We start from the raw sequence: 17,343 nt of genomic DNA, 5'->3' as shown, positions 1-17,343 counted from the left end.
CTCCATTCACCTATAGCCAGATGTGGCAACCCCGTCACCATCTTAGCCCCATAATTCAAATCTCAGAGAACCAGCTCTTCATTTGTTTTTTTGATAATCAGTTCCTTAGCATGGAACCACCTCTTCCATACCCTAAATATGACTCCCCTCTTCCCAGTTGTACTCTTCTTAGTAGATGTTATACTATGAGGATGTATTTTATATGCATTTGACTCATGCATATTTGCAGTAGTACTAGAATAAAAAATGTATACACAGTCAGCCCTTCGTTTCCAGGACCTCCCCATAGATACCAAAATCCAAGGATGCTCAAGTCTTTTATGTAAAATGGCAAAGTAACATTAGCTCTCTCTGTCTGTGGGTTCCACATGTGCAGATTTACCAACCATGGATGGAAACCTGTGGATATGAAGGGCCAACCGTATTCACTTTATGTGCAAAATTGGAAATAATGCAAATGCTACAAAATTGCATGGAGTCAGTTTCAAGCTGGTGAGCTTAATTAACTGTAGGCCAGTTGTGATGCCTCATGCCTGTAATCCCAGCACTTTGGAAGGCTGAGGCAGGAGAATTGCTTGAGGCCAGGAGGCCAGGAGTTTGAGACCAGCCTGAGCAACACAGTGAAGCGCCCCCATCTCCCCGATCCCATCTCAATAAAAAATTTAAAAAAAAAGAAAAAAAAAAGGCTAGATGTGGTGGCACACACCTGTAGTCCCAGCTACTCAGGAGGCTGAGACGGGGGCAGGGAATCACTTAAGCCCAGGAGTTTGAGGGTGCAGTGAGCCATGATTATGTCACTGCACTGCAGCCTGGGTGACAGAGTGAGACCCTGTCTCAAAAATAAATTGTGTTTATGCCTTTGACATGGCAGTGTAACTTTCCCAGTGTTTGTCAGTACTGTGTAAACCATGCTGTTGTTTTACATACATCAGAACTTGCAGCAGTAGAAGTACTCATGCTAGTGCCAAAAAGTGAACTCACAAATCAAAAACATGTGAGTGGAGGGCAGAGGTGACTCAGTGGAATGAAGATCATCTCCATGATGTCCTCCAAATGAGCATGCTTTGAAAAAGCAGAGATGATTCTTAGAAAATGAAAAAGGCAGGATTTGAGCAAAAATAACCTTATAATGGCCATGGATTTAGTTACTCTGAGAATATACTTCCTCTTCTTTACATTTATATCTTTGGAAAAAATTGCACTTGGATTATGCAAGTTTTAAACAAGCCTCTTACAAACACAACTTGCTGTTATTTGAGTTGGAGGTTGTGTGCCAGTTTGAGAGGAGACGGGCATTCCTTACATGATAAGCCGTTCTCCCCTTTCCTCTCTCTGCTCTGAACTGAAGTAGATACTCTTCTCAGTTCCTTGAAGGAGGGAGATGTTGATGTTTCTCAGTAAGCTTAGGGACTGTTTTTCTAATGACGTTGCTGAGAGGGGATTGTTAAATTACCTGTAGGATTAGATCAAGGTTTTCCCTCAAAAAATGGGAAATTATCCTGGCGAGTCCATCTGTCAGGAGACTCATGCAGTTCTTAGTTAGCTGTTAAGAGCATGACTTTGATTCTGAGAAGGGCAGCTTCATTCTGAGACATGAGAAAATTAATGTAGTGCTCCCAAATCTCTTTGATTTGGAGATGGTGTGTATATAACTGTTAATCAGCCTTCCTTTCCCCTTTTGGGCTGTATTTTTTGGGTAGGTGAGCAACAGACATTTGAAATCATCAATGAGGATGTTTGTTTATAACATTTGGGAATGAAAAGTATCTGTTTAGAATTACCTCTTTAGAATCGAAGTGCAATTTTACTCCTCCTAGCTAAAGTGGTCATGTCTCTTCTCTGGAGGAAATGCATAATGAAGTTTGCTTGTAACTAATATTCTTCAACGTTGGAAAGACTGGTCACCCATTAAAGTCCTTCTCATTTAAGAAATGTTCAGCAACCATTTCTAATCCTCTTTGCTCACTTTTGCCTTGAAACACAGCTGCTTGGATTTTTGAGCTACTTGAGTGTGCTAGCTTAACCTGCTCACAGCTGCCTCCTGCCTGGAGTATCAGTTGATAGGTGGGACCCCAGCCCAGTACTTTGAGTATCTGGTAGGCAGGTGGGTGGGCAGGAGCTGGGCAAGATGTCTGCAGTGGCTTGAAGACTTTAATGGATCTAGCTAGTGGTTACAAGTACTATATGGTTTCATTTTAAAACCATTAATGTGGTTCCAGTAGGATGCTTAGATTAAAGCAGGGTAAGAGTAAGGTGCTCTGGAGGTTGTCTTTCTTATTAACTTCCCTTTGAGGCATCCAGAGGGCAGATTCAAGTTCTAGGGTTGGGTTCCCTCAGGGCTGTGTATTGCTTTGATATATTTCATCCATTTTGTCATCACTTTTTCTTTTCCTCTCCTTTTTGTAGAATGCTCTTGAGATCAAAGAACTCAAAAAGTACGGCCCCTTTGACCCTTATATCAATGCCAAGGTGTGTACTTTGCTGCCAGGAATTCTCTGCATCATTTCTCCAAGCTGTACCTCCTCTTTGGTCCTCTCCGCTTCTACTCTTGTCCACTCAGGCTCCTCCTCATCACGCTGACTGTTGTCTGCTTCAGCCCAACTGCTTTTGGCTTGTCTGGGAATGGGAAAATGCAGCTGCATTGGGTTTTGACTTTATTTTTAAAACCCATACTAATTTGGGAAACGGTGGGTGGTTTTTTCTGGAATATTTGAAATGGCAGGAATGGGGAAATATAAGGGACCATATTACATACTTAATTTACAATTTTGATTCTTAAATTTTTTTAAATGTAGTTAAGAGATGTCAAATTATATTACTTTTTAAATAAGCATAGAAAAAATGATTCAGTTGTACTTCCTGGAATTAAAAAATTATTTTTAGCCTACTTTCTATTTGTCTTTTGAAATGGTATCTGATTTTCAGGTTTCAATAGCTAATGGTGGAGATGTGGAGGAAAGGACAAGCGTGATCCATTTTATTCCTTTAAAAGCGGTTGCATGCCTCTCTCTGATTTCATGGAGTTTGTGCATCTCTGCCTGATGCTTTAAAACCACACCCAGTATCTCCAGCCATTAGCTTCTCTCTGCTTGATCACTCTTGACCCAGGAAGGGTTCTGAAATAGGAAACGATGTTGCAGGACCAAGGTGGGCACCTGCCTTAGTCTCCCTCCCCATGAGGCTGGGACAAAGCGTAGTTTGATGGGCCTGGTGATGAACAGGCCAGGCCTGTCTGCCCCTCAGCCTTTACCACATCTGAGCAGCAGAGCTTGTTCACTGGGTGATGGTGTTAGCCTCTTTCCTTGGTGCTCTCACCCGCTGGTTTTGGTCAAAGATTTTATTCAGATGAAGTTTGCTTTTTGGCAATAGTCTGGAGTGTGCTCGAGACACGGCATTATCCACATTAGCTACCTTTTCCTTGCTCTGGAAACAGCTGCCTTGGGGAAGCGAAACATAAGGTACTTCTGTATGTTTCCAAACACAAGGCAGATATTTCATGCTTTTGAGAAATAGTGATTTAGCAAAGGAAGCCCCCTATGGGCTGGACCTGGGAAGGCCCTGTAGGAGATTTTGTTCAGCTGTTGGGTCTTAATGGTAGAGAAGCAATTTGACCTTAGGTAGTGGAGCACATCAGCTTTGTTTTGGCTTACTCTTTCTTACCTCCTTCCCCTTCCCTTCCCTTCCCTTCCCTTCCCTTCCCTTCCCTTCCCTTCCCTTCCCTTCCCTTTCCTTTTCCTTTCCTTTCTTTCTTTCTTTCATTTTAGAAAGGGTCTCCCTCTGTTGCCCAGACTGAAGTGCAGTGATTGGCCTGCTCTCTGTATTGTTTTCTAGTCTTCAGAATAGGAAGATACTCTTATCTTAGTTTTTTTGTTTTTTGTTTTGGAAGTAGAGTAGTAGAGTGGAAAACTCGTAAGTCATAGGCTTTCATGTCAGACCAGAATTTAAGTTCTGGGATGCGACTTATTAGTTTTGTTGACTTGAGCAAGTTACTTAATTTCTCTGAACCTCAGTTTCCTCTTTTGTAAAATGCGGCACTGCCATCTACCTTGCTGGATTGTTTTGGAGTTTAAGATAACATATATAAAGTAAAAATATCTGATAACTAGTAATATTTGAGATGCTAATTTTTTAAAGTGTATATAATGTATTTCTGCAAAGGCATTTTTGGAATCTGTTTTTGTTACTAGTGGATGACACTTAATGAAACATTATTCAGTTAGTCTATTCAGAGTTTTCTTTTATGGGGAGGAAACTTGAAGTGATTGTTTTCCCAACAGTGGTTAGTGTAGTGAGCTTATAAAGCTTTGATAAAGGGTAAGACTTTGATTCTTGAAAGTACATTTTCCTATCCTTTAATTTTGCACATATAAAATAAAATTAGTTTAAATGTAGTAAGAACATACTTCTTTCTTTGGAAATAATTCCCTTAGCCTCTACCCTGAAAGGCTAATTGTTGCAAACCACATTAAGAGTAAAGCTGAGGCCGGATGCTGAGATTACAGCTGTCATCCCAGCACTTTGGGAGGCTGAGGCTGGCGGATCACCTGAGGTGAGGGGTTCAAGACCAGCCTGGCCAACATGGCGGAACCCCATCTCCACTAAAAATACAAAAATTAACTGCATGTGGTGGCGTGTGCCTATAGTCCCAGCTACTTGGGAGACCGAGGCAGGAGAATCGCTTGAACCCAGGAAGCAGAGGTTGCAGTGAGCCGAGATCGTGCCACTACACTCCAGCCTGGGCAACAGAGTGAGACTCAAAAAAAAAAAAAAAAATGTAAAGGTGGCCAGTGTAGTGGCTCACACTTGTAATCCCAGAATTTGGGAGGCCGAGGCTGAAGATTGCTTGAGCCCAGGAATTTGGGACCAACCTGGACAACATAATGAGATCCCATCTCTAGAAAAAAATAAAAAATTAGCCAGCCATAGTGGTACATGCCTGTATCCCAAATTCTTGGGAGGCTGAGGTGGGAGGATCATTTGAGCCCAGGAGGTCGAGGCTGCAGTGAGCAGTGATCACTGTCTCCTGGGCAACAGAGTGAGACCCTGTCTACTGCAGTGAGCAGTGATCACTGTCTCCTGGGCAACAGAGTGAGACCCTGTCTCAAAAATAATAATAATAGAAGAAGAAGAAGAAGAGAGAGAGAGACAGAGAGGTAAGCTGTTTGGGTTGTGCTGAGTATGCAAACCCTTCTTGAGCTAATTCAAATCTCACCTCCCTTGACTGGGCATGGTGACTCACCCCTGTAACCCCAGCACTTTGGGAGGCTGAGGCCGGTGGATTACTTGAGGTCAGGAGTTCGAGACCAGCCTAGCCAACATGGTGAAACCCCATGACTACTAAAATTATAAAAATTATCCAGGCGTGGTGGCACATGCCTGTAATCCCAGGCACTCAGGAGACTGAGGCGGGAGAATGACTTGAACCTGGGAAGCAGAAGTTGCAGTGAGCCAAGGTTACGCCAGTGCACTCCAGCCTGGATGACAGAGAAGACTCCGTCTAAAAAAAACAAAAAAAACAAAAACTGATCTCCTTAGGTTTTATCCTGATTCAGTGGATTTTTATAGATCTGTCTTATGTCTAGGAATTGTTTTCTTAAAGTACTTTTGAGTGCTAAGTTCTGTCAGGCATCTGTACAAATTAAGAAGTCTCAGATGGCTTGTTTTGGGAGCAGAAGTAGTTTTTAGGAGCTTTCATGTTCTTCTTTGACATTTGGCGCCTTTTTCAACAAGTCGGTTTAAACCAGCCAAATGAAAATTGCTATTTTCCCCCTCTTAACAATTCTTCCTTAGTCTGAGTATCGTAAAATGAGCAACAATCAAATTAATATTAGGGCACATCTATTTTTTTTGTACATTTAAAATTATTTCACAGTCTTAGAACGGAAAAGGACTTGGAATTTTATCTAGACCAATTGCCTCCAAATGTAATCAACCTTTCTGGTTGCATTAGAATCACCTGGCAAGCTTCTAAAAAACTTTTCATTTAAAAAGAAAAAAAAATTCTAACTTGAAGTTGTAAGAATAATGCCATGAACTATAGTACACTCTTCTTGATACTCCAGTGTTAACATTTTGCTACCTTTCCTCTTTTTCTGTGTGTGTGTGTGTGTGTGTGTGTGTGTGTGCATTAATTGTTGTCACTGATGAAATATTTGATATTAAGTCATGGACATTATGACCCTTTAATCCTAAACACTTCCGTTTTGGTATTAGTTGTTTGACTTAAATCTCCTAAGAACAAGGACATTCACTTATAAAGCCACAATACATTTATCACATTTGAAAAATTCAATCTTGATACAATACCATTATCTAATATAGAATCTATGTTCAAATTTTACCAGTTGTCTCAAAGATGCCCTTTAGAGCAATTTTTTTTATGATCGAGAATCCAGTCCAGGAGCATACATATTAATAGTATGGAACAGTTCCTTGGCCTTTCTTAGCCTTTCATGACTTGGATGGTTTTTAAGAGCACAGGGCAGTTGTTTTGTATACTGTCTTTCAGTTTAGCTTTGTTTGATATTTCCTCATTATTAGATTCTGGGTGTACATTTTTGGCAGGAGCACCACGGAAGTGGTATTATGTCCTTTTTAGTGCCTTGCATCATCAAGGCACATGACATTGGTTTGTCTCATTCTTGATGATTATGATTGATTGCTGAAGTCGGTGCCTACAAATCTGGGGTTGGACCTACTAGTAACATTTTTTTTTTTTTTTGTTCTCATGTAATTCCAAAATAAAACTGATTTGAAAACCACCAATTTAGGCCAACTTTCCACATAGAGCAGAAATCTTTTTATCATTTGAAAGGTGACCCTCTACCCCTTATTCTAATTATTTGCTTGTTTTCCGTAATAACAAACAGAACTCATTACTACTTGGCAGCCTGTTTTTGGATTCTGTTGAGTTTTGGTTTGTTAAGTTTGATTGGCATCTATCTTCCTAAACCTTCCATTTTTTTGGATCAGAGTTCTGCTTTCCAGAACAGTACAGAATAAATCTAACTCTTCTTCCACATGATGGACTTGCTTTCATGCTTCTCCTGTGTCCTCTCAATCTCAGACTTAGTTTTTCCTTTCTTCCTATTATGGTATGTTTTTCTAGGGCCTATACTTCTCTTTTTTTGAGACAGAGTCTTGCTCTGTCGCCCAGGCTGAAGTGCAGTGGTGCAATCTCAGCTCACTGCAAGCTCCACCTCCTGGGGTCATGCCATTCTCCTGCCTCAGCCTCCCGAGTAGCTGGGACTACAGGCACCTGCCACCACGCCCGGCTAATTTTTTGTATTTTTAGTAGAGGCAGGGTTTCACCATGTTTGCCAGGATGGTCTCTATCTCCTGACCTTGTGATCCACCCGCCTTGGTCTCCCAAAGTGCTGGGATTACAGGCATGAGCCACCACACCCAGCCAGAAGTGGGTCTTAAGATGGGTAGGAATGGAGCATTTGTGCAAAAGCATTGGGGAAAATTTGGGCTATTTCCTCTCACTCACTTTTCTCAGTCCAGATTCGCAGTAACAGGATTCTGGGAACCCTGGAGGTATTGTGAACACCTGTAGTGAGATTTGGAAGGTGTGACAGGGAAACATTCCAGATGATCAGGAGTCTGTGCTGCTCCTTAGAATCGTTCCTTTTCTTGTCAGTGTATTAACCAGCACTTAATAAGAGTTTCCTGGGCCTTACCCTCTGAGGTGCTACTTTGGCAAGTGTGAGGTTGGACTTCCTACAGGTTATTTTTAAGCTCCCATGTAATTCCAAAATGAAGCCAGTTTGAGAGTCACTGATAGTTCTTGCCCTGATGATTGTCAGGCTCAAAAAGCCTACAGTAATAAGAGCATATTGTGATGGCTTGTGTCAGTGATGGATGTGATCACCATAGATATAAGAAACTTGGGTATTATAGTTACCAGACCATGTCTGGCATGACTGAAACCTAAGTAAGATGCTCCCTGTACTGTGACTATGAGTGTAACTTTCTGCAGAGATGTATTTTTAACATGAGGCAGGAAATTTGCCAGTAGTGATTATGACCTTGCCTTTAGCAGGGCAGCTTTGTGAGAGCTGCTTTCATTCTGGCAAAGAAGAAATAGAGAAGATTTTTTTTTTTCTTTGCTGGATGGTTTAGACTTTTACAGTTCTTTAGCCCTAATGGCGTACTTTTTATAAAACCAAGGACAATTTATTCTGTTTCTTGGGAGACAACTTGGATCTAAAAGAGACAGTAGTATTTGCTTCAGAGTAAATAGTTTTTCTGGACTGGAGTTTTAATATGAATAAGCTGACTTTCATGGCTCTATCACACTCATCTTGAGATGTGCAACCTGGAGAATCCTTTTAAACTTCTTTGGGTTACTACTCTGCCCCAGAATTACTCCATAGAAAGATCCTATGAGTTTTTGTTAATGGTGTTGGTTCATCAAGAGAAAGTGATAATCAACCAGAGAAATGTTGGGTTAAAAAAGAGAGAAACTGAAGGGACAGCTCTAAGTTTGCCTAGGAAACTCATGCCATAGCTTAATAGGAAATAGGCCTTCCAAATGGGTATCCTAAAAGGTTTGTTTGGCACAGGGAGGACCTCAAAGACTTGCTTTCTGCCCAGCGTTTCCCCTTCCTCCAGACTTTTAGGTTACATGGAATTTGCCCCTTAGGGCCCAGTCATATTATAGGAGGCTGTGGCTGGCAGGCTGGCTGTATCCTTTGGTCAGTGAAGGCTGTCGGCACTTTCCCAGCAGCAGCTCTCCTTGAGTTGTGTTTTGAGCTCAGTGCAGCTTCCTCTGCATCCTCTGTTTATTTGTGTGCATTTATCTTTGCATGTGTCCTGCTACTACTTTTTCTGTCCTTATTTCATGTAAAAATTTTTCTTTGCCATCGTCCTCACCTTTTGGGGGCTTGCTCCCAGCAGCTGTGGATCTCTCTGGTGTACTTGGTATAGTTGGAAAAAATGATGCAGTCAAATGCCAGATCAAAAGCAGATGGAATTGCATATGCATGTTTGGGTAACTCCTAATCCATTACTTTTAGTGTTATGAATAGAATTAAAGCAATTGCAGAAACATTTAATTTCGACCTTTTGACCACTGAAAGGTGCACAATATTGACTTGACTGACAAAGCCCCTCTTAAGCTTTCTTTCCCAAAAGTAGCAGAAGCCTCCTGGATAAATTTAGGAATCTCAAAATCTTGTGGGAGAATTATTTTCATCAGTGCTTCTCAAAAAGGAGAGGTCATGGGACTTACTTTATTTCTGCTCTAATTAGACATTGTCAGTAGTAAAAGAGCATAATTGGAATGACTGATATTTTGCTTCTGATGGTTGATAAAGCACACAATTCTCCCATTTTATCCCAAATTCTGTCTTTAGTTTGAAACAAAATTGGCATTAGAGGACCGTGGGTTGTGAGCTTGAATTGATAGCAATATTACATCTGAATATTTTGCACCTCTCACACACAACATGCCAGCGTTTGCCTCTTTCTTACATAAGAAGCATCTTCCTGTGCTGGCTGCCATTTTAATGAAGTAGATACTGCATGCGTTGCTTGGTGCAGGCTCCTGGAGTAAGCACAGTGCAGCGTCAGGGTCCCCTATTTCTCTGTGACTAAGCCCGAGTGCCCCCTTTCCCTGGAAATGGCTTTTGGCTGATACCTTGGGCGATTTTTAGTCTGCTCTGTTACTTTCACTGTTGGCTGATTGATTTGCATGCAAGAAGCTATGCAGATGAAAAACTTTTATTAAAAAGCTTATGTGTAAGGTAGTGGATGGTTGACAAATCCAGAATCAGAACCAAAGGGTTGAATACATACAAATTGTAAAACCATTTGAAGTTTAAACTGAAATAATAGCAGTGATGATACTGGTATTCATCTTGCCAGGGCTTCTACCAAATGCCTGCTACATTTTCTTGTTCACTCTCCTTACAACCTGGAGACCCTTCCTTCATGGCACACAGGGGATTGCCAGTGTTTAAGAGATGACTTCTTCCTTCTCACAGTCACTGGAGGAAGGTGTCGCTGATTAGACCAGTCAGTCTTGTTTGTGGGGGAATATGCCTGGATTCCAACTTTTATTAGCCCCCAAGTATCGCTGCTATTTTTCTCATTTAAATTTCAGTGGTTTTACGTGTGGTTGTCCTGGTCAGGTGCCCGTCTGCCAGTCACCTTTCTGATGTGATCTGCTTCTTAACTCTTTAGAACAATGACAACGAGACGGCCCTGCATTGTGCAGCACAGTATGGCCACACAGAGGTGGTGAAGGTGCTCTTAGAGGAGCTGACGGACCCCACCATGCGCAACAACAAATTTGAGACCCCTTTGGACCTGGCAGCACTGTACGGGCGACTGGAGGTGGTGAAAATGCTCCTTAATGCACACCCCAACCTCTTGAGCTGCAACACTAAGAAGCACACCCCTCTGCACTTGGCAGCAAGGAATGGCCACAGAGCCGTGGTCCAGGTCCTCCTCGATGCTGGCATGGACAGCAACTACCAGGTAGCGGGGCGGGCGGGGGCTCCTCCAATCTCAGGAGACTCAGTCATTTTGCAGAAGGCACAAGGACCATGCTGCTGGGCTGTGCTCTTTACTTAGCACGTTTCACATCATGTTTCAAATGCTTCCTTTTGCTGACTCATTTTAATGTGACACTTCAAAAACAAATGAACTCCTCAAGCAAGTCTATTATTTTTTTGTTTCTTTTCAGGGGGTAATCTGTAGTCATTAAACCCTGAAAAGATGTGCTTATGGACTGGCTCTCAAAACCAGAAAAGTTTCATTATCTTCCTATCCGTGTGTTCCCACTGCCACCATTTAGCGCCTCCAAAGTCTCATCAGCTTGACATTGCCAGCAAGAAATGCCACATTTCCTTTCTTTGTTAGCCTCTCGCATTCAAATGAATGATTCCTTAGGTTTTGTGTTGACCAAACCACATTTGAAGTGAAGGTGTTTCTCTTGTACTTTTCTTCTCGTCACTCCTTCCACCCAGGAAGGTAGAGTTCTGAGGCATTTCACCAGTACATGGCTCTAAGAGTAACTGTTCAGTTGTTCACATGTGGCCTGCTGGTGGCACAGACATGGCCTTGGTATATGGGCCACAATCATGGTTTTAGAAGCCACACAAGAAAAGCTGGAAAGATAATGACAGAGGGCTTTGTGTGGTTTGTTTTATTTTGTGTCCTTTCTTGTCTGTGTCCCCTTTGTCATGTGAAGCCGCACCAAACTGTTCTGATGACATCCTGCTCTGCGCTCTTGTTTGCTTTCCAGACGGAGATGGGCAGTGCTTTGCATGAGGCTGCTTTGTTTGGCAAGACCGATGTGGTGCAAATCCTGCTGGCCGCAGGTGAGAGGTCGGCAGCGCTCTTGTCTACACAGCATGCCAGGGTTGGGATTGTTTCCCCCTTCATCCCCTAGGGGGAGTTTTGCTGGCCGTGTTTGAACTCAATGTACGTGTATCTCCACTGGTTGAGTACAAGTGTGTAAACTATTCTTGAATAGCTGGATTAAATAGCTTTGGATGAAAAATGTTGGCTATACTGCTGACAGCCTTAAATGTCCTAAAATTTGACCTCTTGAAGGCTGGCTTGAAAACGCTTACTCCCCTGGTCCACCTGGTGTGCCTTTCTAGGAATTGACGTCAACATAAAAGATAACCGTGGACTGACTGCCCTAGACACTGTTCGGGAACTGCCTTCTCAAAAGAGCCAGCAGATAGCAGCATTAATTGAAGGTATCCTCCTTTCTCCCTGTCTGGGTGACCAGGGGACACACGAATTGAACCAAGGCATTTGTATTTGGTGCAGCAGTTTTTTTTTTAATCTTGCCATGTAGATCACATGACTGGAAAAAGAAGTGCAAAAGAAGTAGATAAGACCCCCCCACCCCAGCCACCTCCCATCTCCAGTATGGACTCTGTATCACAGAAGTCTCAGGGTAAGGCAACTCTCCCCTGTCAGTAAAGGGGTGCTCAGCTTGGAAAGAGATGAACATTCATGGGCAGAATGGAAAAATCTTAATTTAAATAATACTTTTGGGGGGTTGTGAGTACTTAGTAAGTTTATATTCAGTTCATTTTTTGCCAACTACTATATGAAGTTTTATTCGACATAGTTTATGCTTTTGACTGTGGGCCTCTTCTTTCCTACTTTATTTTAGCCTCTACTTTTCCAGTTGGCTCTATGAGATCTATTCAGGGATGTGTAGTAGGGAGGATCATCTCAAGATGAACTCAAGTATCAGTGAAACCTTCTTTTTCTAACACATAATCACAATGTAGTGCCTTGTGCATAGTTGACTAGTAATAATTTCTTTTTTTTTTTTTTTTTTTCTGAGACAGAGTCTCACTCTGTCGCCCAGGCTGGAGTGCAGTGGCGCGATCTCAGCTCACTGCAACCTCTGCCTCCTGGGTTCAAGTGATTCTCCTGCCTCAGCCTCCTGAGTAGCTGGGATTATGGGCACCTACCACTATGCCCAGCTAATTTTTTTGCATTTTGAGTAGAGACAGGGTTTCACCGTGTTGGCCAGGCTGGTCTTGAACTCCTGACCTCATGATTTGTCTGCCTCAACTTCCCAAAGTGCTGGGATTACAGGCATGAGCCACTGTGCCTGGCCAATATTTAATGAGTATCATCTGATTGGTAGGTGGGTACATGGCAGATTTTGATAATATAACATATGAGCAACAAATGTGGTCTGGATGGGAGCTTAGGGAGTCCAGCCTAACTGTCAGTAGTCAGGATCCACCTTTTCAGATGCATTTAGCAAACTTTTGGGTCCTTAATATGATGAATACAAAGATAGAATAAAGACTGATACCTTTCCCCAAATATAGATCACAATAAAGAAGGCTAGAAAAACAGAACAAAGCTAAAAGTGAAAAAAGGGAAAGGGATTTCCCAGAGGGGTGTAGGGAGATAAGCGCTAAAGGGTGCCCAGCTCTCTGTACTGTGGAGTCCTTGTCTTCCTCCCACATGCACTCTTTTTCTTGACTTCATAATCTGCTAGTAAGGGGATTAGTAGTTCACTAACCTCTTCAAGGATTTTACATTTATAGTTTTGATTATTTACAGGCAACCCAGAGTTGCCTGGGCTCTAACAGTTGGTAACTTTGCAGAGTCACACGTTTGGATTGCAGGTGCTCCGAGGCTGATAATTATCTAACAGGCCAGGCTAAGAGCTCAGAAAGCCTTTGCCATCCTCTCTATTTTGTTTGAGCATGTGGAGGCTTTTATTAAAGAATGTAAAGGGTAACTTAAGTTTTTCAGTTACACCTTGCTATATTTTATGGGTTAATGTCATTATGGTATTGAGGTATTTTGGGACTTTATAAAGGTCTTGGGAGTATCCCTTATAGATGTCAATGGTTTTTCATACTGAATTAGGGAAAAATCTGTTTAGATCTCAGGGCATAAAGAACAGCTGAAACTATACGTATTCTTGTCCATGGAACAAAGTAATCATTTTCTTGCTCTGAGTTAGTGTTTGTGAGCGCGGGTAACTAAAGAGGCTTTGGGTTGCTGCACTGGTTGGAACCTGAGATTCAGATCCCCTTTAGTGACTCTCTTGCCCTCCATCATCCTCTCAGGTGACGTGGAGAAAGCAGTGACTGAACTGATTGTCGATTTTGACACAAATGCTGAAGAAGAGGGTCCCTACGAAGCTCTATATAATGCTGTCTCCTGCCATTCGTTGGACAGCATGGCCAGCGGGCGATCGTCTGACCGAGACTCCACGAACAAGGAGGCTGAGGCAGCAGGAGTGAAACCTGCTGGAGTGAGGCCTGTATGTGACCCAGGGCCTGCACCTCCTGGGGGCTGTGTTGGCAGGCTGGCCCGTGAGGTGATGGGGCACAGGGAAAGGAAGTATGATCCCTGGTGCCAGCTCATGTTTCCGAGGCCTGGAGCCCACTTGTTCTCCTCTTCTTCTTGGGGCTCTGCTGGGTCTCTCTTGCTGAGTGTACTAAAACTATACAGATCACACTGAGGTAGAGTTTTATTTTTTCCAATTTAATTTTCAGTATAACCAGCTTGCATCTTTACGTGACTTCATTGGCCTTAGAGCGAATTAAAACATTTTATTTCTATTTAGCCTTAGTGTTGCTTCTGTCTTTGGAATATTTGCTGTATATTGTCTGTTTTCTCTCTGAAAAGCAGAAACTTATGGTGAAAGAAGCTCACTGACATGAGTTCCTATCTGTCCTGAGCATATGCTCACCATCCACTTACCCTGAAAGGATTCTCCATTTGGAGAATCTAACAGGCCAGGTTCTAATTTGGGCAGGTTCTAGATTCAGCAGTGTTGTAGCAGGGCTTAACGTATTTATTAGTATGTGACATTTCTATTTTATCTAATTATAATGCCTCCAGCCATTGAGATAATAGGATGAGAACAACTCTGAATTTTCCCTTCTCAAGATCCACTTTCCCATCTTTCTGTTTCTTTCTCTAGTACAGATGCTCCTTGACTTACGATGGGATTATATCCTGATAAAACCATCGTAAGTTGAAAATCGCATAAGTCAAAAACACAGGTAATACACCTACCAAACACCATAGCTCAGCCTAGCCTAGGTTAAATGTGCTCAGAATACTTACATGAGCCTACAATTGGGCAAAATCATTTAACACAAAGGCTGTTTTATAATAAAGTGTTGAATAGCTTATGTCATTTATTGAATACTGCACTGAAAGCGAAAAACAGAATGGTTGTGTGAGTACTTGGAAGGACAGTTTCTACTGAATGCGTATTGCTTTCCCTGGATGATAAGGTTGGAACATTGTATCATCGCAGGTCAGACAGTCTGTACCTGCTTTTACTTCTAGTCTTGTACATTGTTCCTGAGATAGCTTACCCCTGGCTTCTCCCCTAGGGTTATGTTGGGAGTGTAGGCCTGAATACACTGGTCCCACTGACCTTCCTGCACTCCAGGCACAACAATTTCAGGTTTTGAGCACTGCCCATTAGCTAAACTGACCATTGCTTTAATGAGATCCTAGTGCTAAGCCCATCTAGAGACATATTTTCAGGCCTATGTTATTTCTTCCTGTTGGAGGGGCTGGCCTTTCCCTTTTGGTCTGAATCTGGCTTGTGACCATTTTAATGATCTTTTGGCTGCAGGTAACTCTTGTTTCTTGCAGGTGTGCCTTGGGAATGGCCTTATGATTCTTAGAATGCTCTTTTTCGTTAGACTCCTTGCTGTGCCCTGAAACAGCATTTTAGTATGGATCTTGGAAAGGCCCGCAGTCTAGTGGTAGTCCACCAGAGTGGGTGTTATCAAGGACTGTGACAAAACTCCTTGTGAGTGGTGAAAGCAAGTACATGTGCCGAGCACCACCAGTATAGCGCTTCTATAGACAGCTAGTTTTTTCACTTATTTTGCTTTTAGGCACAACTGAAGAAAGAAAATCCAGGTTTGGAGGGAGGTGGTGTTTTAATTGGTACTTATAGGTGATGCCCATTAGGGGGCGCTGGAGTCTTTGCAAGAAGCCGCTCAGGGTTACTGAAGAAAGCTGAGAATGAGTTCCTGTGATTGATTTCCACGGGTCTCTTTGTTCCCTCCTGCTCTCCTGGTTGCCTCCTGCTCTCCCCCCTGTGGTCCTAAGCAGAAATGGGTGGATGCTTTGCCATTTTTACTTGTGTATGTTGTGGCTGTGCTGTCTTCCGGGCCCTTGGTAATTAACTATGGCAAAGGGCCTGTTTACCTCTTGGTAAGCACAATGAATGGTATGTGTAAATCACCACTGTACTTCTAGGCCCTACTCCAAAGTTTTCACCTTAGAAAGAAAGAGACACAGGTATTTCTGTTTCCTTCCCGTGTCCCTGGTGATTGTTTCTTCCACAAAAGGCTTCCATATTGTTCTTCCTAGGCCTTTTTAGCATTAGGAAGGCTTCTAGGATGAGTTCTTTTTGTTGTTGTGTTTCCTTTTTGTTTTTTCCCCTCAGTTACTTGGTGTCCCAAGGTTAGTTAACTGGTGATGGATACAGGCCTGCTCCTTTTGCTGTTCCCTTCCTTAAAAGGTGACAGTGGGACCAGGTTCCTGCACTTCTGGAGCAAAGAAGGGTGGGGAAAGTGGGACTTAGTGGGACATCTGATATAAATAGCTTTGTTTGGCTTGAACATACAGACTTGTTTTGAAGTCATTGCCATTGGGCATCCATCTGGTTCCAGGGTCTATGTGAATGACCGACTTATCAAGATAGAATACTGAGCAGTGAAGCCTATTTTAAGAGAGAGATTATGGATGCCAAAATGCTAATGCGGGTAGCTCCTAAAACATGAGAAACATCTTTCCATGCAGATTTTGCTTGGGCTCTCGCATAACTCAGCATTCTCTGCTTTGACTTTCTGAAATACCCCTGTTTTAACAACACAGTAAACAAACCTACAAGCCAGGGAATGAGCCTGCAGGACAGCTCTGGTTTTGGGTCCCCCACTCCCTTTAGTAGGAACACTGATTGTCAAGCATGACCAGGGCTTTGGAATATAAACAGTGCTAAAGGCCCTGCCTGTACAATGGTAAATATCTCTTCAGCTTTCAGTTTTCCTTCATCAGGATCGTCCTGTGTATTCCTGAAATTGTTTACCCATGATCTAACTTATCCTGTGTCACCTCTTCAGTGACTTTCTTATTCTAGAGCAGGGGTTGGCAAACTACAGTCCACAGGTGTCTGTTTTTGTAAATAAAGTTTTATTGGAGCACAGCCACACTCGTTCATTTACATATCATCTGTGGCTACTTTTGCATTATAATGCCAGAGTTGACTGCAAAGCCTAAAATATTCACTATATGGCCCTTAAAGAAAAAGCTTCTTTTCCTTTTAAAAATGGGTTTAGATGGGCTGGGCACAGTGGCTCACGCCTGTAATCCCAGCACTTTGGGAGGCCAAGGCGAGCGGGCAGATCACGAGGTCAGGAAATCAAGACCATGCTGGGTAACACAGTGAAACCCTGTCTGTACTAAAAATACAAAAAACTAGCTGGGCGTGGTGGCCAGCGCCTGTAGTCCCAACTACTCGGGAGGCTAAGGCAGGAGAATGGCGTGAACCCAGAGGCGGAGCTTGCAGTGAGCCGAGATAGCGCCACTGCACTCCAGCCTGGGCAACAGAGTGAGACTCCGTCTCAAAAGAAAACAATTTTTTTAAATGGGTTTAGATGAAATAGAGTTTCATATAATACTTACTTATTATTGAAGGAGGCAACCAAGGATAAGAGAACAGTTTGAGCTTTTTGCTAATAAATGGGAATAGACCAGTATCAGAGCATTAACGTTTCAACAGGAATTAACGTTTTTGTCCTTGATTACTTTCCTCATTACTTCCTCAATAACTTTGATTCTTTTTTTTTTTTTTTTTTTTTT

At 42.5% G+C, this 17,343-nt stretch overlaps 1 protein-coding gene across 1 annotated transcript in view; it reads left to right on the top strand.

Moving 5' to 3' along the window:
* ANKS1A (ankyrin repeat and sterile alpha motif domain containing 1A) overlaps window positions 1-17,343 on the top strand; it is a 201,371-nt gene that overhangs the window by 82,206 nt on the left and 101,822 nt on the right. Inside the window, exons 4-9 of the mRNA XM_017853620.1 lie at window positions 10,189-10,485; window positions 11,255-11,330; window positions 11,616-11,717; window positions 11,819-11,920; window positions 13,572-13,860; window positions 16,684-16,696. Of these exons, the coding sequence (XP_017709109.1) occupies window positions 10,189-10,485; window positions 11,255-11,330; window positions 11,616-11,717; window positions 11,819-11,920; window positions 13,572-13,860; window positions 16,684-16,696 (879 nt within the window). The remainder of the gene's footprint in view (window positions 1-10,188; window positions 10,486-11,254; window positions 11,331-11,615; window positions 11,718-11,818; window positions 11,921-13,571; window positions 13,861-16,683; window positions 16,697-17,343) is intronic.

The sequence above is a fragment of the Rhinopithecus bieti genome, unplaced genomic scaffold (genome assembly GCF_001698545.2).
Source record: "Rhinopithecus bieti isolate Rb0 unplaced genomic scaffold, ASM169854v2 scaffold_36553, whole genome shotgun sequence".
In the NCBI taxonomy this organism is placed as follows: domain Eukaryota; kingdom Metazoa; phylum Chordata; class Mammalia; order Primates; family Cercopithecidae; genus Rhinopithecus; species Rhinopithecus bieti.
Note: the sequence above shows the minus strand (reverse complement) of the source record. Positions and strands in the feature narration are given on the sequence as shown.